The sequence below is a fragment of the Apus apus genome, chromosome 1 (assembly GCF_020740795.1).
Source record: "Apus apus isolate bApuApu2 chromosome 1, bApuApu2.pri.cur, whole genome shotgun sequence".
Lineage (NCBI taxonomy): Eukaryota > Metazoa > Chordata > Aves > Apodiformes > Apodidae > Apus > Apus apus.
The window spans coordinates 123853294-123870871 of NC_067282.1; the positions used below are offsets into that span (position 1 = coordinate 123853294).

The 17578-nt window shown below is 53.9% G+C and overlaps 2 protein-coding genes across 2 annotated transcripts; both read left to right on the forward strand.

The window, feature by feature from the left end:
* Positions 1–498: 498 nt before the first annotated feature.
* On the forward strand, positions 499–2420 carry LOC127396478 (C-type natriuretic peptide 2-like). Its single transcript, XM_051644207.1, has 2 exons — positions 499–622; positions 2145–2420. The coding sequence occupies exons 1-2, from the start codon at positions 524–526 to the stop codon at positions 2418–2420; spliced, it is 375 nt and encodes a 124-aa protein (XP_051500167.1). The 5' UTR covers positions 499–523.
* A 2157-nt stretch (positions 2421–4577) lies between these two features.
* Positions 4578–8613, forward strand: GAPDH (glyceraldehyde-3-phosphate dehydrogenase). Its single transcript, XM_051608577.1, has 12 exons — positions 4578–4668; positions 5188–5231; positions 5821–5920; positions 6180–6286; positions 6370–6460; positions 6623–6738; positions 6856–6937; positions 7087–7238; positions 7367–7445; positions 7637–7720; positions 7866–7963; positions 8311–8613. The coding sequence occupies exons 2-12, from the start codon at positions 5209–5211 to the stop codon at positions 8378–8380; spliced, it is 1002 nt and encodes a 333-aa protein (XP_051464537.1). The 5' UTR covers positions 4578–4668; positions 5188–5208; the 3' UTR covers positions 8381–8613.
* Positions 8614–17578: the final 8965 nt, after the last annotated feature.

Consider the following 17578-nt stretch of genomic DNA (forward strand, 5'->3'; position numbering starts at 1 on the left):
ATTAGAAACTAGAGGGCTTGTATTGTCCCAGACCTGAATTCGTGTCAGCTCCATGAAGCCAGCAGTGCAACTGCTGCTAGTTCATGCTCAGGATGATTAAAGAAGCAGCGTTAACAGTCCTCTGCCTATGAGGAGTAAGTACAATATAACTGCACAATCCAGCCTTCAGTATCCTTCTTCAGGACGTGTCTCGAAGTGTCACCCCATTCCTGACCCTGACAGATACCTCCAGGTCCTGGCCAGCAGCAGCTCAACTCACATTTGTCTTCCCAGACACTCAGTAAACACACCTTTGTGTCCTTTTTCTTTAGAGGAAGGGGTCTTGCTGAGCTCACCCTGAAATATATCACCCTGGACAAAAGGGCTGAAAGGTTAGGGAGCTCCAGGGGGGTTGTTCAGCAGAGCTGGGGCCAGTCGCCTGCCAGAACCAAAGCTATAAAGGCAAAGAGGGACCAAGGACTGCATCTGACACAGATGCTGCAGGTCCTGCCTCGCCTCCCACAAGCCCTGGGGTAAGAAGAAGATGCTGGGGCTCCAGTCGTGGCCTTGTTCGCTTTTCCTTCTCTTAGTTCTGCTCTCCGCCAGCGTTCAGACTGTGTCCTTGCCAGGAGAGAGGCTACAGGTAGGAGGGACTGGGAGAGAGCTGAGGGAGGCTTCAGGAGTGGAGAGGCAATCTGGGGAGGTCATGCTTGAACCTGGAATGGGGGGCTGAGGGTGTGTGCAAATTCCAGCTACCAGAGGCTGCTGTCTATTCTCACTGCTCCTTCTCCTTCCATCCAACAGCCTCAGCTTGAGGGTGAGGGTGTCTTTATAACCCAGCTCCTAAAGGGCACCAGCATTAGAAAGCAGCAGGCAGAAAATAGCTTTTTAGTTCCCTCTGGTCTGGAGCAGGCAGCCTATGGACTCCACACGTTGCCTGCAGAGGCTTTTAAAGGTGAAGCCTAACTCCACCCTGTGTAAGCAGCTACCAGAGATTGCAGTCACGTCCCTTGTCATGTTCAGTGCCTTGGTTCTGACGTTTCAGAGGGAAGGCTCATCCTGTTAGGTCAGGATTTTCACTCTAAGCTCTGTAATGTCCCCAGGTAGCCTGTCTTTAAGGCCAAGAGCCCCTGTCAGCACGCCAGCTAAGGGCTTCTTCACTTGGGTAAATCTTTTACCCTTAGCACTTGCAGCAAGAATACTTTGGCTTTCAAATCTAGCCAGCTCCCTCTTACCCAAGCCTTAACCTGAGCCACACCACCTTGCCTTCACGTCACGCTGGGAAAGCCACAGGGAAGTAGTGAGGACATGAACTAAAATCACAAGACCCATCCTGCCGTGACTCACCGCTTTCACTCCTTGCTGAAGATGCCCGTGTGCGCTTCAGTGCACTCGTTGGGGAAGAGAGCCGCACTTGTTGGGGAAGAGAGCCGCACACGGGCATCTTCAGCCTCAGCTCAGCACCCACGTGAGGGACAGATGCGGAATGGCTGCCTCCCTGGGCAGCCACGCCATGCCTGCACCGTGCCCAGCGCACCTCCCGACGCTTTCCCCGCAGCCCCGAGGCTGCTGGCAGTGCTGGGGGTGGATGATCAGCACATGCCTCTGCCTACACAGATAACCTAGAGGATTTCCAGCAGATGAGGAGCCCCCCCCCTTCCTCACACCTGCTCCTGCAGCGCTGTCGCTCCTGCCTCCCCCTGATCCTTAGCAGCAGATTATCTGGAGCAGCTCCAGCCTCCCCACCAGCCTTCAGGAAAAAAAAAAAAAAGAAATGCCCCACAGCAGCCTGAGTACACAGGTGTGCTCAGCATAAGCAAAAGCAGCAAGGACTAAAAAGCCTGTTAACTTCCAAGCACGGGGGGGCCGGACAGTCTGAGAAGGAAGAGCAGGGCAATCTGCGCACAGCCAGAGGCTCAAGGCAGCTGCGTCCCTGCTCATTTGGGCAGCAAAATCATTTCAGGCTGTGGGAGCTGCTGGTCTAGCCCTTCCCTGTGTCTGGACGCAACATCACAGGCACAGTGCTCTGTGTGCAGGCACCATTTTACATCCTGCCCGAACCCTGTGGGGCAGAGGGGCACACGGGGATTCAAGGCTTCATCACAAGGAGCACAGGCAACACTGCTCTCACCCCCTTCTCCTCTCTGTTTATCCCACCTTCCCAGGTGCTCCTTTCCCAGTTGCTGCCCCTGGAGCCTGAGCCCACGCAAGCTGAAGAGGACACAAAGGAGGAGGGGTCGGGCTTTGGTCCTCAGCTGCTCTCCTCCACCCTCCCCTTCCTTCCATCGGGGGCTAGAGCCGCCCGTCCCTCTCTTTGGCGCAAGACCCTCTCCAGTCGAAAGTGGGCACTGCCCGGAGATTGGGCCTGGAAAGCCATGCCCAGGGGCTGCTTTGGGCTGAAACTGGACCGGATCGGGACCTTCAGTGGTTTGGGGTGTTAACCTTGGAGGGCCTCCGAGAGGAGACGGCCAGCAGTGAAGGCTCGAACAAGTGGGGCGAGGAGAAGGGGAGACCTGAGAGCAGGGATGGCAGGGAGAACCGGGAGCCAGGGGGCAAGTGGGGCAGGCTGTGGGGCCCCTCCCCGCCGGGGCAGAGGCTGGGACACGAGCCCCCCGGGGCCAGCAGGGCTCTGGCGGGGGCAGGAGGGCAGGCAGGCAGGGCAGGGGCTCACCGGCCCCGCTTCTCCACAGCCGGAGGAGCCCTCGGGCAGCCGGCAACGACGGCGCCGGCGGACGAAACTCCCGCAGCTCCCGGCCCGAAGGAGAGCGGCGGGAAAGCAGCGCGGCGCTAGGCGGAGGAGCTGCCAGGATCCCCCCTCCCGCCTCTCCGTCCTGGAGGACTCGCTCGCTAATTAAACAGAGCTGAACTAATCGCCGCGTCCGAGCTCGGCGGCAGCCAGAGGCCGCGTTTGCCCGCACGCCGGGACGGCGCGGGGGATGGGGCGGGGGGGGCGGGGAAGGAGAGCGGCTGTGCGTGCGGGTGAGGGTCTGTCGGCAGGGCCCGGCCGGGAGATGGCGGCAGAGCCCCCCGTCCCGTCCCGTCCCGTCCCGTCCCCCCGCGCGGGGCCATCTTGGGCCGCCATGGCGGGTGGGCCGGGCGGCACGCGCGGCTGCGGCGGTGCGGGAGCGGGGCGGCGGGAGCGGGGGGAGGCGGGGAGGGAGGAGATCGACCGCGGGGGCAGCAGGGCCGCGTTGGCTCATCCCGGCCGCACTCTGCCCCCTCGGCGCTGCCGAGTTTGCCGAGCAAACACTGGGGCCTGGTTGTTTGTGCAGAAGCTGCCCCCGGGAAGCCCCCTGGGCTCCGTCGGCAGGGTCGGGCCCCGCGGCTGCACCACGCGAGCCATCCTTCCTTCCCCTGGCCTTTGAGAAAAGGTTGTAACCTCGGCCGCGGCTAAACTTAGCCGCCAGCGTCTCGGCAGCACTGGGAATAGCAGCAGGACAAGGAGAGTTGGGTTACAGCTTGTGTGACCCCTCTCTGCCCCCCACCCCGGCACCCGAGGGGCTCCCCCAGCCTGCTCCGCCCGCTCCTGCTCGGAGCGCAGCTGCAGCCTGGCTCAGCCCGGCACTGAAGAGAGGGGCAGGTCTGCTCCCAGCTCCTCCCGCCAGCCTGGACTTGCATCCCCACCGTCCCCACACCTCCCTCGGGGACCCCTTTCCCGAGGGATGGAGGCTGTCTCTGGCACCCCAGCGGGGGTTCGTCCCGCAGCTGCAGGGCTGCGTAAGACCCTGTGCCGGGGCAGGGGGGGCAGGCTGGCACGGGGCTGAGGAGGGGCCCGGCATGCGGGAGGGCGGCAGCCGTGCAGGCAGGCGGCGAAAGGCGGGCCCGGGCGGCAGGCAGGCAGGCAGGCAGGATTTCCGCCGTCACGTCCCGCGGGCAGCAGCGCTGCCGCAGTGCCTCATTAAGATGGGGCTCACGCTGCGGCGTGCGGCCTGCCGGGCACAGCCGGGCCGGCAGCTCCGTCCAGGGCAGGCCTGGCTAAACCCACCCAGGCAGTCAGAGAGACAGAGACAGAGCAGGGGGGAGCTCGGCCTGGGGGGGTGGGAGAGCTCGCAGCCAGCGCCTGCTGCCCTCCAGCTCTGGGGAGAACGGGAGAAGCTCGGGGCCCCGCTACTCCCTCGGGGTGTCCCCAGCATCTCTGCGGGCCCCTCGCTGCCGTGCTGAGGAGGAGCCGGGCGGCCCGGCAGAGGAGCACAGGCTGCCGCCGGGGGGGGGAAGGTGTCCCTTCTGCCGCCGGGGGGGAGCAAGCCCATCGCCCGCGGCGCGGGCGGCAGCGAGCCCCGGGAAGGCAGCCCCCTCTGCCCATCGCCGTCTGCTCTTCCCGCCTACCTAGGCAGGGACACAGCCTCCCGCACCCCGCCGGGGCACCTCGCACCTCCACCTCCACCTCCACACCCCCTGCCCGGTGCAGCGTGGCCCGCCCGCTGGGGACCGTTGCGGACCCCCCCCCCCCCATCATCCCCGGCACGGGGCCTTTGTTCGCGGTGCGGGGGAGGGGAAAGGAGGGGGGGGAACCCGCGGCAGCCGCACCCGCAGCGCGGCCGCACGTAGCCGGGCCCGGCCCCCCGCACTCCCATTCGACAGCGGCCCGGCGGGGCGGGCCCCAGCCCGTCCCCTCCGCGGGTATAAAGGGCGGCGGAGCGCGGTTACGCCACCTTCTCACTGCGCGCCGGGGCGGCTCGGAGGCAGCAGGTAACGGGCGCGGGGATGCGCAGGGGGCCGTAGGGGCGGTGAGGGGGGCGGGGGGGACCCCCACAGCACCCTCCTACCTGCGGGCAGGTGTCGGCGGGGGGGGGGGAATGAGCCGGGGCGGGCGGCAGCTCCCCCCCCCCCCCCCGCCTCGGGCGGTGCGCGGCCGCGTGGCCGGTGGGCACAAAGGGGGTGCGGGGCGGTGCGGGGCGCCGCAAGATGGAGGCGGCGGGGCGGAGTGAGGGGCGCGCTGAGGCGGAGCTGGGGGGCTCATGGCCCGGGGGAGGCAGGTTGCCGGGGTTTGGGGGGGGGGGAGGGGAGGGGGAGGGGAGGCGGAGGGGCGGGAGGCGTGCACTGCCAGCCCTCCCCCCCCCCGCACACACACGCACACGCACCGGTGGGGGGCGAGACCGTCACGGTGCCCGGGGGCGGGGGCGCGGGCAGGCGAGGTGCGGTTGCCGGGGGCGGTGTCCGCTTCCCTGTCTGGGTTCCGGGCGCCAGACCGGCGGTTTCTGCCCGCAGGAACATCCCGAAGAGGCGAAGATGGTGAAAGTCGGAGTCAATGGGTGAGTGGCAGGGCCGGGCTGCAGCATCGGGAGGCGGCGGGGGGTGGGGGGGGCAAGGTCGCCTCAAGGGCGCAGGGGGACTTGGGTCGGGGGGGAATTGCACGCCCCGTCGGTCCCGCTCCAGTGTCGCCCCCCATGCCGGGCTGAGGGGCCGGGGCAGGGCGGGTTGCTGAGTCACTTCCCCCTGCAGATTCGGGGTGACTCACCCCGGAAGCGCCGCTGCTGCCTGCCGGTCCCGGTCCCCTTTCCCGGGGGGTTCCCTGCACCCCACCAGCAGGTTGCAGACCCCCACTGAAAGGTTGCGGAGTGGATCGTGTGTCAGCTGCAACCCGGGGGTTGTGACCTTCTCCCGCCGGGCTGAGGAGTAACCGGATCCCTGGCGCCCTCAGTAAATTTAGTAGTTGACCTTTCCGGTGCGAGGGTCCCTCTTAATCTTTAACCGAGGTGCCTCGGCCTTTGGACGCTGCTGCGGGGCTCCCTCCTGCTCTGCTGGGCAGAGAGGGGCAGATGCTCCCCAGGGAAGGCAGCAGGCTGTGCCCAGCCTGGCAGGTTCCTTGTTGCTCCTCTTCACCCGTGTCTCTCTCCCCAGATTTGGCCGCATCGGCCGCCTGGTCACCCGGGCTGCCATCCTCTCTGGCAAAGTCCAAGTGGTGGCCATCAACGATCCCTTCATTGATCTGAACTACATGGTGAGTTGCCTTGCAGTGCCCCCTCGGGGCTTCTCGGGGTAGAGCTCTTCTCGCTCTGTTCTAGTAGCTTCTTAGGAAAGCCTGGTGTGATGTGAGGGCACAGGGCTGGGAGGCTCAGCAGAGCCCAGTACAGTGCAGTGGTTGGACAAGGTCACTGAGGAGATGGGGAAGCTGAGGCTGTGGTGTAGCCAGAGCAAGGGCTGAGGAGATGGCAGCCAGGGTACCATGACCTTCCTTTTTTTTTTTTTCTCCACAATAGGTTTACATGTTCAAATATGACTCTACTCATGGTCACTTCCGGGGCACTGTCAAGGCTGAGAATGGGAAACTCGTGATTAATGGCAATGCTATCACCATCTTCCAGGAGTAGGTATCTTTCTCTTGCCCCTTTGGAGGATGAAAGCAGGCTTTCTTGCAGAGCTGCTCTTAACAGTTTTGTCCCTCCTCAGGCGTGACCCTAGCAACATCAAGTGGGCAGATGCTGGTGCTGAATATGTTGTGGAGTCTACTGGTGTCTTCACCACCATGGAGAAGGCTGGGGTGAGTATGCCACAGTCACGTATGGAAGAAGGGAAATTGCTGTTCCTGCCTATGTGGCACATCACCATGAACAAAGTCACTCAAGATGGGGCTTGGAGGGAGCAGAGGTTGCCTGAAAAAGTGACTTGTTGGAGGGAGTTAATAGAATCTTTCTTTTTCCAGTCTCACCTGAAGGGTGGCGCTAAGCGTGTCATCATCTCTGCCCCCTCAGCTGATGCTCCCATGTTTGTGATGGGTGTCAACCATGAGAAGTATGACAAGTCTCTGAAAATTGTCAGGTAAGGAGAGAGAAAGATACGCTCTGGCCTGGAGCTCTCACCAGCTGTGTGGGGTCTCATCTCATTTCTGTAGATGTGTTGCCCTGGCTGATAGCCCTTCCTCTTTCCCTTCTCCAGCAATGCCTCCTGCACTACTAACTGCCTGGCGCCCTTGGCCAAGGTCATCCATGACAACTTTGGCATCGTGGAGGGTCTTATGGTAGGTCTGGAGCTTGCTGCTCTATCCCCGTGTCCCCTCATAGAGAGGAAAAGCTTTGGTACACCCTGCATCCCCCAGGATGCAGGTGACTGGATGTGTTTTCTGGAGAGTACTGGCTGTGTGCTTAATGCTGTGCTCTCTTCCTGCAGACCACTGTCCATGCCATCACAGCTACACAGAAGACAGTGGATGGGCCCTCTGGCAAGCTGTGGAGGGATGGCAGAGGTGCTGCCCAGAACATTATCCCAGCATCTACTGGGGCTGCTAAGGCTGTGGGAAAAGTCATCCCTGAGCTCAACGGGTGAGTGTTGTCCCTCCTTGGGTGTCAGGAGGTGGCAGCTGGTGCCTGGCTGTGGCCCATTCCTGGCAGAATGGAAGGCTGGCAGAGGAGTGTTGGCTGTTCGTTCTTGGCTGACTTTCTTCTCACAGGAAACTCACTGGAATGGCTTTCCGTGTGCCAACCCCCAATGTCTCTGTTGTGGACCTGACCTGCCGTCTGGAAAAACCAGTAAGTGTCGTCGACCAAGGCCCTAACAACCTCCAGACCTGCCCCTGCTTCCTCTAAACTCCTTTTGCCTGGAGTTACCTTCTGTGCATTGATCTCTTTTCCCTAAGAAGATTTGCCACCTCTCCCCGCCCCCGGCAGACATTTTGTGTGGGGCTGCCATCTGACCATCTTAAATGCATCTCTCTCCTCAGGCCAAGTACGATGACATTAAGAGGGTAGTGAAAGCTGCTGCTGATGGGCCCATGAAGGGCATCCTGGCATACACAGAGGACCAGGTAGGTAACACCTGGGCTCTTGGCTTGTGGCTGTTGGTGCTTGCCTCATTTTTCCAACAGGAGAAGCGTTGCTGGTATCCTGATTTGGGCCCTTCTGGTTAAGGCTGTTGGTAACCTGGTGTTAAAATTTCCTCCCTTGTTTCAGGTTGTCTCCTCTGACTTCAACGGTGACAGCCATTCCTCCACCTTTGATGCAAGTGCTGGCATTGCACTTAATGACCACTTTGTCAAGCTGGTTTCCTGGTAAGCACAGCCTGGGAGAGTGGTGGGGAGGGCTTGTCACAGGCAAGCGACAGGCACTGGTCCTGTTCATCACTGCCAGGTTGGCAGTGCTGGGGGATACAGAGACCCCTGCTGAGCAGAGGGGCTCAGACATGTTAAAAATCTCGGTGGAGTGAGATGACTTACCTGAAATAACGGTAGCCTTCTTCCCTTATTTGTATGGCATGCTTCCTACTTTATTTTACTTGGAAGTAGATGGGAAGCTGCCCAGTGCAGCTGTGTGGGATGGGGCAGAGGAGCAGGAGCAACGGAGGAAGGGGATGCAAGAAATGGGTCGGTCCTGGCAGCACTTCTGTTTCTGTCCCCAGGTACGATAACGAGTACGGCTACAGCAACCGTGTTGTGGACTTGATGGTCCACATGGCATCCAAGGAGTGAGCCGAGCACACAAGCCCCCCTGCTGTCTAGGAAAGCAGGACTCTCCTTTGTTGGAGCCCCTGCCCTTCTTCACCACCGCTTAGCTCTGCATCCTGCAGTGAGAGGCCAGTTCTGTTCCCTTGTCTCCCCCACTCCTCCAACTTCTCCCCGAGCCTGGGGGAGGTGGAGAGGCTGATAGAAACTGATCTGTTTGTGTACCACCTTACATCAATAAAAGAAATCACCATCTGAAATGCCGTGTGTGTCTGTCGGTGGGAAAGGGGAAGCTGGTGGGGGTGGGTAATGAGCTGTGTCCTTTGGATAGTTGGTCATGCCCAGGCACGGTGCAGTCCTGAGACACCTGCCTTGGCATGAACAGCACATGCCCACCTCAGCTGAGAGGAGGCTGCTGTGCTGTGCAGACTGGTGAGCTGCCTGTGCCTCAGGTGAGGCTCCTGCCTGCCAGCCAGAATAAGGTGTGGCACAGGGCTGTGCTCACAGGACTGCTACATGGTAGAAGGGAAGGCAGCTCTGCTACTCCATCCACCTTCTGGCTTGCTGGATTTGCTGGTCTGATGGGTGCATGTGAATAAAGTGCTGAGCTGATTACTTGTTTTGCATTTGGTTTGGCAAAGGGGCACAAGAAACAGGCTTTATTTCTTCTTTCTCCCTGCCTTAGTAGAAATGTTACAAAGAGGATTCTTCCATTTGCATTTCACTTGAATCAGTTTGCCCTAGAGGAAACGGCTGCCTGGGGACGTGTCAGAGGACAATGTGACCATGGTGGTAGCTAGTCTTAATTCTGGCTTAATTCTGTGCAGAAGGAGGGGCAGTTGCAGTTAAGCTGCTGAGCAGCAAATCTCTGCAAGGTGAGTGTCAGCCCTCTGCCTGGGACTGTTGCCTCCTCCTGGAAGCACGAATGCTGGGCAGGGGCTGAGGCTTCTGAGAGCACTGGGGGAGGCAAGTGATGCAGCGCACAAGATTTCACGGCCCCCTGTTTTTAGCAGCTCAGTTTACTGTCTTGGATGTGATGTGGTGTTCTCTCCCTGGCAGGCAGAGTTGGAGCTGTTGTCTGGACCCCAACTGCTTTAGATCCTGATCTGGAGCAAGGACTTAAGCTAGAGGATTTAAGCTCCCAGGATCAAGGTATGTTGGATATAGTTTCCTGGAGCCGCTTATCTCCAGCAGTTGCAATGTGTAAAAATTCGGTGTTTACTCAACTAGAGGGTAATGACCCTTAAGTTCCTATGCAAAAAGGTTGAATAACCTGCCACTGGATAGGAGCTGGAACTCGGGAGCTTGTTAGCCCTGGGACAGCAGTAATACCTGCCCCACAAATGGCCCTGTGGGAGTTTTAGGTAACTGGAGGTAAATGGGAGCTGCCCGATGCTGAGGCTGGGTGGAGGCAGCCCTCCCGTGGAGTTGGGTTTCTGCTGGGGAGAGGTGTAGCCTGCAGGCTTGTCAGGCTTGCAAATGAGTCCTGGGTTGGTCCCATCCTGTCCTCCATTGCTGTGCTTGGGTGCTTTGAATGGCTGCCCTGTGTGCTGCTGCCTGTGCGTTTCTGTGTGTGCCAGCAAACGCCTAGCTGGGCAAGCTGGAAGTGCAGAGAGCCTACTGAAACGCCTTGTGGGGGGGATGACAGCTTTCCTGTGTAAAACACAGGTATTTTGGACTGGATTCAAAGCAGGAACGTTTTGAGGAGTTACCTTTTTCCTCTAAAAAGCCTTATGTTTCCCGAGTAAGGTCAGGCTGCCTGAAAATTCACCTAGAACAAAGAATCCTTCTTATTTGACAAGAGCCCTGTCCAACCCGAGATCAAATTGCTGTGGGAATGAGCAAATTCATACGACCTGGGGAAGGGGGGAGGGGGGTGGAGGAAAAGTAGATTTGCTTGGACCAACAACTGCTGGAAATATTTCAGATAAAGTTTCATTGTGTTTTAAAATACCGTTTTGACCAGTTTAATGATTTTGCTTTAAGTCCTTGGAAAAAGGATGCGGTGTGTAGCAAACGAGGGATCACAGGACTGAAAACATGGTTGCTCTTGTATGGAAAGAGGGAGAGGGAGCGTGGCAAACAAATCGTGCAGCCTTTGGACTGCCTGGAGGGCTTGGCATGCAACCTCCTGAAAAAAGGCAGCTCTCTGAAATCCTCTTTTTGCATCCAGACAGTGTGCCTGCAGATGGCACCACAGCAAGGTCCCTCCGGACAGATGGAAAAGCCAGCTCACTGACCAGCCGGGCCAAAACCAGAAACTCTGTCCTAAAAATACCTGTTTTCTTTTGTCAATTTGAAAAACTGACATGTAGCACTGTGAATAGGTTTGGGATAAAGACGGGAGATCTGCTGTGGCAGCTCTCTGTGGAGAAGAGTTTTCCCCCAAGGAGGGGCACTCTAGGTTTGCTCTTAAAGCTTTTCTAAGGAAAACAGATAGAAATGCTTGGTCAGGGAAGGCAGGTGCTCAGACAGACAGAAATAGGCTCCTGTTTGGCAAAGGAGCTAAAATGCAATCATGCTGTCCTGCCAGCTCTAAGGGCAGCTGCAATTAGCCAGAATCCATCCTGGTTTATGAACACCCTGCAAGGGGAAGGTACAGAGACACTGATCCTGGCCAAGGGCTTGATTCTGCCTTCCTTGACTGGCCAGGCACCAGGGCTGGCTGTGTTGGGCCCTTGTGGGAAAGGGATGCACCTGAGGCAGGGTTTCACTCCTCTGCAGGGCTGTGCTGGCACACAACTCTCCAGCTGACCCAAGGGACAACTCCTCTGATGGGCAGTCAACCATTTCTAGGGGTGGTAAGCTGCACCTTTTGGTTTCTTTTTTAAGACAGGCAATTCAAGTGATGCTATGGTAAATATTAATAGTAATTATTATTACTATCAATAGTAATTAGCAGTGGTGTTCCAGGGAAATCCCCTTTTATGGCAAGTTTAAATGTCTAGAGAAACCATTTTTATACTTCATCAGCATTTGCACATGCTCCCATGTGTGCATTGTTACCCCAGGAAATGGCTAGTTGTACTCAGACCATTTTCTTCTCGTGATGTCAGCGTGAAACTTCAGCATTAAAGAAAATGTGCTGTAGTGAAAATCATCTTGAGCAGATGTGGAAAGTAATTAAGCTTGCTTGAAAAAAATCACACCAAAACATAACAAAATGGTGACCGCATAAGCACAGTAAAAGAAGTCTTGGACATTGAAAACATACTCTGTCTAATTAAGTAAATGAGTCTTTGAGCAAAGCAATCAGCAAGGTATGGGCAAGGAAGAAGAGATACAGGTCTGTTAGGAAAGACTATGACACAAGATATGTATTGGACAGCTGTGTAAGACAAACATCTTACATGATAATGCTCTGAGCTCCTTTGTAACAGATGCCATTCACAAAATGAAGGTTCATGGCTTCAAGGTATGGAAATACCCCCGCAGGCACCAGCAGTACTCAGAGAAAGCAGACATTCCAGCAGAAACAAGCTGCCTACCTCTGGGCACGTGTGCTCTATATATGCACACACTGCAAGAGCAAATAACTTGAGCTGAATGTCATGTCTTACTACAGGACAGCTAACTTACCTCCATGTATTTTCTCACTACTGAAGTGTCATCATCTTGAGGGAGTTAATCTCAAACGTTCCTAGAAGGAACAGTAGTACTGGGTTATCATTTACTATGCAAGATTTGGCAAGACAGCTGTCAGAAAGCTGAAGCTCTAGTCAAACGAAAATAGAAGGAAAAGCCCATAAGTACTAGCAAATTAAACCTAAGAGCCTAAAAAAAGGCAAAGTTTTAGGAAACTATGTGACACATAGAAAAGGTAGTATGAATACCTTTTTCAAATTATCTTAGAGACAAGAAAGCTGCCAAAAAGCTGCAAGATGGTGTGGGAGTTATTAGGGAAGATAAGTTCATCACAGAAGTAAACCTGATGTTTTGCTATCAGAGGAGCACTGGGGCACTCCCAGACAAGTCGTTTTACTCAGCATCAATGAGATGAAGCCATCATTGCAAACCAAAGTGCCAGGACTTGTGAGCGTGTCTGTGATGGGAAGGGCAGCACATCCTCAGCACCAGGTGTCAGGCTGAGATAGTCTCCAGCATTAAACAGGATGAACAGGTGATCTTGTTGTAATGAATTGCTGACATCAGCCCCTCTACGTAATGAAAACCAACTGGATTTAGTAAAACAACAGACTGGTGAAACCTTTCACAGAATGTGAACTGGCCCAGGGTGGGGAAGACCACCCTTTCCAGACTGAAAGCTAGTGGCAAGGCTGGTGGTAACCGAGGCAGAAGGTATGAGTGGCCAGTGTCTGAGGATGTCTGCCCCGGGGCTGTTTCCATTCAACACCTTCAGAACAATCAGGGTGCCAAGGTTTGTTGATCATGCAAAATTATGCAGGGCACTCAACATTGAATCAGCCTGTGGAAATGTGCAGAAGTGACTGGGTTATGAAAACGGTGGGTGAAATTCAAGGTTACTAAATGAGAAGTCATACATGTAGTGGTAGGGACAACTCTGACATTGCAGGCCCCAAAGCCCTCCTGTAATGTTGCCCAATACTCCACCCAACAGGTGAGCAACCTTTGTTGGCCTTGCTCAGAGTCCTGGGATAGGGAAAAAAAAAAAAAAAGGTGGTTTATAATCTCTGTCATCTCCAGTTTTTTAAGTCACCAAGCTGGGTACTGGCTTAGGTGCTGAGCCCCAAGCAGACATTGAAATCTGACTGAAGGCCCATAGCCTCCAGCCCCCCCATCTCTTCTGACTCAGAGTATGTCTGTCTCAGCCTGACTAAACTGCCATCTAGACCATCAGCATGGAGTGACGTTGAGGCACTAGGTGAAAAATCTCACTTGCTTTTTTTTTTTTTTTTAAGGAGCAAAATAACTAAGCTTTTCACTCTCAAAACATTCTTCTTCCAGCCTGGAAAATCATGGTTAGGAGTCTTTGTTCCACCTACTCCAACTTGTGATGCAAAGTAGGACAAAGCACACCAATGTTTAAAGATGGCTGAGAACTTGCACGAGGTTGTTTGTGAGCCCTGCTCCCCAAGTCTTTCTAGCCCTCCTGTTGTCTTGGAGATAGTCACTGCTATTTCTTGTCCTCAGGTGTCTAGCTTAAAATATTGCCTTTAAAAAAATACACCCTATGTTTTGACTATTAAAAATATATTTTAATGCCTCTTGGCATTTTTGGCAGAGATGTATCGTTTCTGAGAGTCTGTATCACTTCTACTTATAAAAAATGGAACCATTTTGTCGTACAATTCCTTGTCCCTCCATCAATCTGTGCAGGTTTTTTTCCATTCCCCCACAATTTCAACCCTCCTCCCCTTCCCCCTGGTTCCTCATTGGCTTTTGTCCATGGCCTGTCAGACTAATCACTGACATCATTTCACCCCTCCACCCAGTCTTTTTCAAATGTCTCCCCCCAATGCATTTAAAAACTGACAGCAGCAAACTGTGGATTTCAGCAGGTGATTTTTCATCACCACTAAGGTCAGAGCACTTTGCAAAAACACATGGTTTGCAGGAATGCAATGACAGCACTGATTCCCCCCCCCCCCCCCCAGCATCAGTTACTCCAACTCCCCAAGCAGCCTTAGGCTTTGGGTGGTGGATGGTACAGTGCTACAGACCACCCTATGCACCCCTCGACATCCGTGTGCTCTAGGTTGCCTGTGCCTGGAAATACAGAAGTGTTTATTCTGAGAAGATCTGTCAAGGATCCTCCTTACTTGCTAATAGCCTGGAAAGTGCTTCATCATTCCCCTCTGACCACACTCTGCTTTTTCCAGATACAGAACAGCCATATCTGGTGAGTACTTCTCTTTTTTTTTGCCTCATTTTGATGATTTTTTTTATTCCAATTTCAGCCAAGAAGAAAGGTTTATATTACTGGTAGGATTGATTTTGCTTTAAAATAGAGCTAAAACTTATTAATATCCATAAACATCCAACTATTGTCATTTTTTCTCAAGGTGATACGAGTAGCTGAAGATCTTTTTTATACAGCTGAATTATTTTGTTCCCTCTGTTCCTTTTTCCCCGACCCACAGTTGCTGTAGTTGTTACAAGGTTTGTTTTATTAATTAAGGTCAGGCTTTATGATTATTTTAATAGTTATTCTTATTTCTAAGCATATTGTCACATGGCCACTTATTTAAGCAGTTTACTGAAAAGTATCTTGGGTGTACTAAACAACAGCTTTTTGGATATCTGGAAAAAGGCTCTTCTTTCCAAAGATTTCCCACTTAATAATACTTTTTTAGTAATTCTCCTGAACAATTTCATTGTAAGAAAAGGCTCCGTAACACTATGTTATGGCATTTTGGTCCTGGGTGATGTCTTGATTTGTTTCTCAGTTGATCCCTTGTCTTTAAGTAATCATCAATCCTCACCCAGTCCCCATCTGTCATAAGGACATCTAAAATCATTGCCTTACTTGGGCATGCCATCATTTCTAAGTTGGTAAGAAAGCCCCCCCACAGCACAGCATTATTCTTCAGTCTTCCCTGCCAAACTCTCCCTGGGCAACATCATTTTCCCTTTCATGCAAAGCAGAGAGGTACTTACTAAATAAATCACCAGCAGGAGTACATAAGAACAGCCTCTTGCTTATCTCACCTCTACCCAACAGGTTAGACCAGTGAGCTAGCAGTCCTGCTATGTGGTTGTGAACACTAGAAATATTAACTACATTTCCTTCCACCCTGAGAATCCCTGTTTCCTCTTGCACCTTTCCCAGACAGTCTGCTGTCACAGCTGAAAATGCTTCCCCTTTGTTGGTTCAGCTTGATCGTGATGCCTTTTGGTGGCTGCTTGAGCTCCTTTTCCATGGTGTTACCTTCAAACCTTCTCAGTTCTTACAGCTGCTCTCCAAGCTATGAAATGCATCCCCCCCCACCCTCTGCCAGAGGACCTACAGCATCCTCTCCTTGTCCCTGTCCCATGAGAAAGTGGCCCTGAGCATTTAGAAAATTCACATCTGAATCACCTCTCTCAGCCTGATACAGCCACAGGAAGATTTTCAGTGGTGACAAGGATCCCTAAAGCTGTCTGTAGCTCATCCAGCTCTCCATGCTCCCAGCATTAGTCACCATATGTAGGGCCTTGCCAGATGTTTTCAGAAGCCTGTCCATGCATCATCCAGGTGCATCTCCAAGGGGACAGCACTCCACTCTCTTCTGTGTTAATTCTGACCTCTCCTCTTGAAAGGTTTCAAGAATAACCAGAATATTTAGCATACTTGCTCATCACATCCAAGTTCTGGGACACTGTGCCACAGATACCTGAGATAGCAACAACTGCAAGCATATCAAGAGTATGGCCTCCTCAAGAACAAAGCTTTTGTAGCAGAGGTATGAGGCATGAGGCTTCGGAAAACCAATCTCCTGGCTCAAATTTAGAAACAAGAACAACTTTCCATCTAGCTTTAATACCTCCTACCTCTCTGCTAAGAAACAAGAGAAACAGAAAAAAATAAACAAGTTACAAGTTGCTCCAGGATCACATGCAGGTCCATCTAAGGAATCCTGAATCAGGGAAAAGCTCACACAAAGCTGAGTTATGTGGGTCAAGTGACAAAACGCCTTCAGCAGAAGGGTGCTGGGTGGAAAACACAGGACTTCAGCTGGACGGTCAGCCAAGTCAGACTCCTTCAGTTCTGAGATGTGATCTCAGATAGGTGGGAGGCAGGCATGAGTGAAGGAGGGAGTGGGCTTGCTTAACACAGGGAAGATGATCTGGGCTACTTCGTGGTTAGGCTGACTGGAGCCTCTAGATCCAGCAAGAACATCCCACATCTATGTGATGAGGCACAAGGAGGGCAATGGGAAAATCAGGGAGCTTTTATCAAGAAACTCAGTGGGCTTGCCAGAGCTACCTTGCCAGACAGGGTCTCTGAGGATCACAGCTGATGTTTCAGATGAGTCCTGAGGGACTTCACTAGGGAAGGAAGAGAGGAGGCCACTCTGCATCCCACAGGATCAGAAATGCATCCAGCAGGGAGCCAGGGCTCGCTTCTGCAAAATGCCTGACACTGTCTGTTGAAGTCCTTTGCCAAGAGGCTGATCTTGGAACACAGCAGCCACAGCAGAGAGCTGTCTCTCTCACCCCAGGTGAAAGGCTGGGCATGTCCCTGAGCATGGCAAGATGCTTGCAAGTGGGTCTGTGCAGCCCAGGGAGAGATCTTGCCTCAAAGTAGAGGTTTTTTGTGTCACACCCACTGCCAATTATAAAAGTTGTTGTGTCTGTGCTGACCTAGACACAACAGTCAAAATGTGGGGAAAGGAGAAAGCAGAGCCATCACCAGCACATTTCCAGATGACCCAAATAAGTCTCCACCAGCATGCAGGGTGGGGAAGCTGAACCAGCCTGCCTAAATATTAAATGGGAAGACCTCACTGCCAATCCAGAGAGCCATGATCCTAAAAGATGTTCTTGGACAGATGTTCATGGAGGTTACCAGATAGCATCCACCTCTGAAGAGCCCCAAGATGGATGCTGACAGAGGGACTGCCCAGATGCATCCTGCCACAGGATCCCAGTCAGTAAGACACATTCATGCCTAGACTGCACTGAACATATCCATTCCTGCATGGACACTGAGATAGGACATGTCAAGATCTGTTCTAGTGCACTAGAAGGACCACACTGGGATCAGATGCAATAGCTTATGGGTGAGCATGGTCAGCTGATAAGAGTGACTGACCAACTCCTTCCAAGTTCATTTCATCACTTCATCATCTGGGTAAAGAACAGAAAAAAAAGGCCCTCTTCATCCATGGCCAAGCCTCTGCAACCAGAAAGTTTAGGTCAAACAGACTTTTGAGTGGGCTGGGGTCTAAGAATAAATATGTGATTATTCCCTGTATGAGATCAGTACTGATCAAGCAGCCAAGACCTGGGGTTTCACTTGACAATTTCTTCTGATACTGCTGCCTGGCCAGGTGCCTCTGAGAGGTGTCCCGTACAAAGGATGAGGTTAGGGATGTGAGAAGCAACATGGTGCTGAACAGTTCCTACACACCACCCTGCCCAGCAGTGTTCATGGTGGAGAAAAGCAGGCCGGACACTCCCCAAAGAACAGAAAGGAGTCCACCGAGACTTAAATAGATGGAAGGCCCACATCTTTTCATATCCAGGGTCAAAGATGTGGGATCATCAGTGGTGGACAGCCAGATGCAGGGGAGATGGTCCAGCTAACACTGGAACCCTTGG

Coding starts and splice junctions, on each gene's coding strand:
- LOC127396478 (XM_051644207.1), top strand. CDS start 524: ATGCTGGGGCTCCAGTCGTGGCCTTGTTCGCTTTTCCTTCTCTTAGTT. Junction 623..2,144: donor TGCCAGGAGAGAGGCTACAG/GTAGGAGGGACT, acceptor CCACCTTCCCAG/GTGCTCCTTTCCCAGTTGCT.
- GAPDH (XM_051608577.1), top strand. CDS start 5,209: ATGGTGAAAGTCGGAGTCAATGG. Junction 6,938..7,086: donor GCATCGTGGAGGGTCTTATG/GTAGGTCTGGAG, acceptor CTCTTCCTGCAG/ACCACTGTCCATGCCATCAC. Junction 7,964..8,310: donor TTTGTCAAGCTGGTTTCCTG/GTAAGCACAGCC, acceptor TTCTGTCCCCAG/GTACGATAACGAGTACGGCT.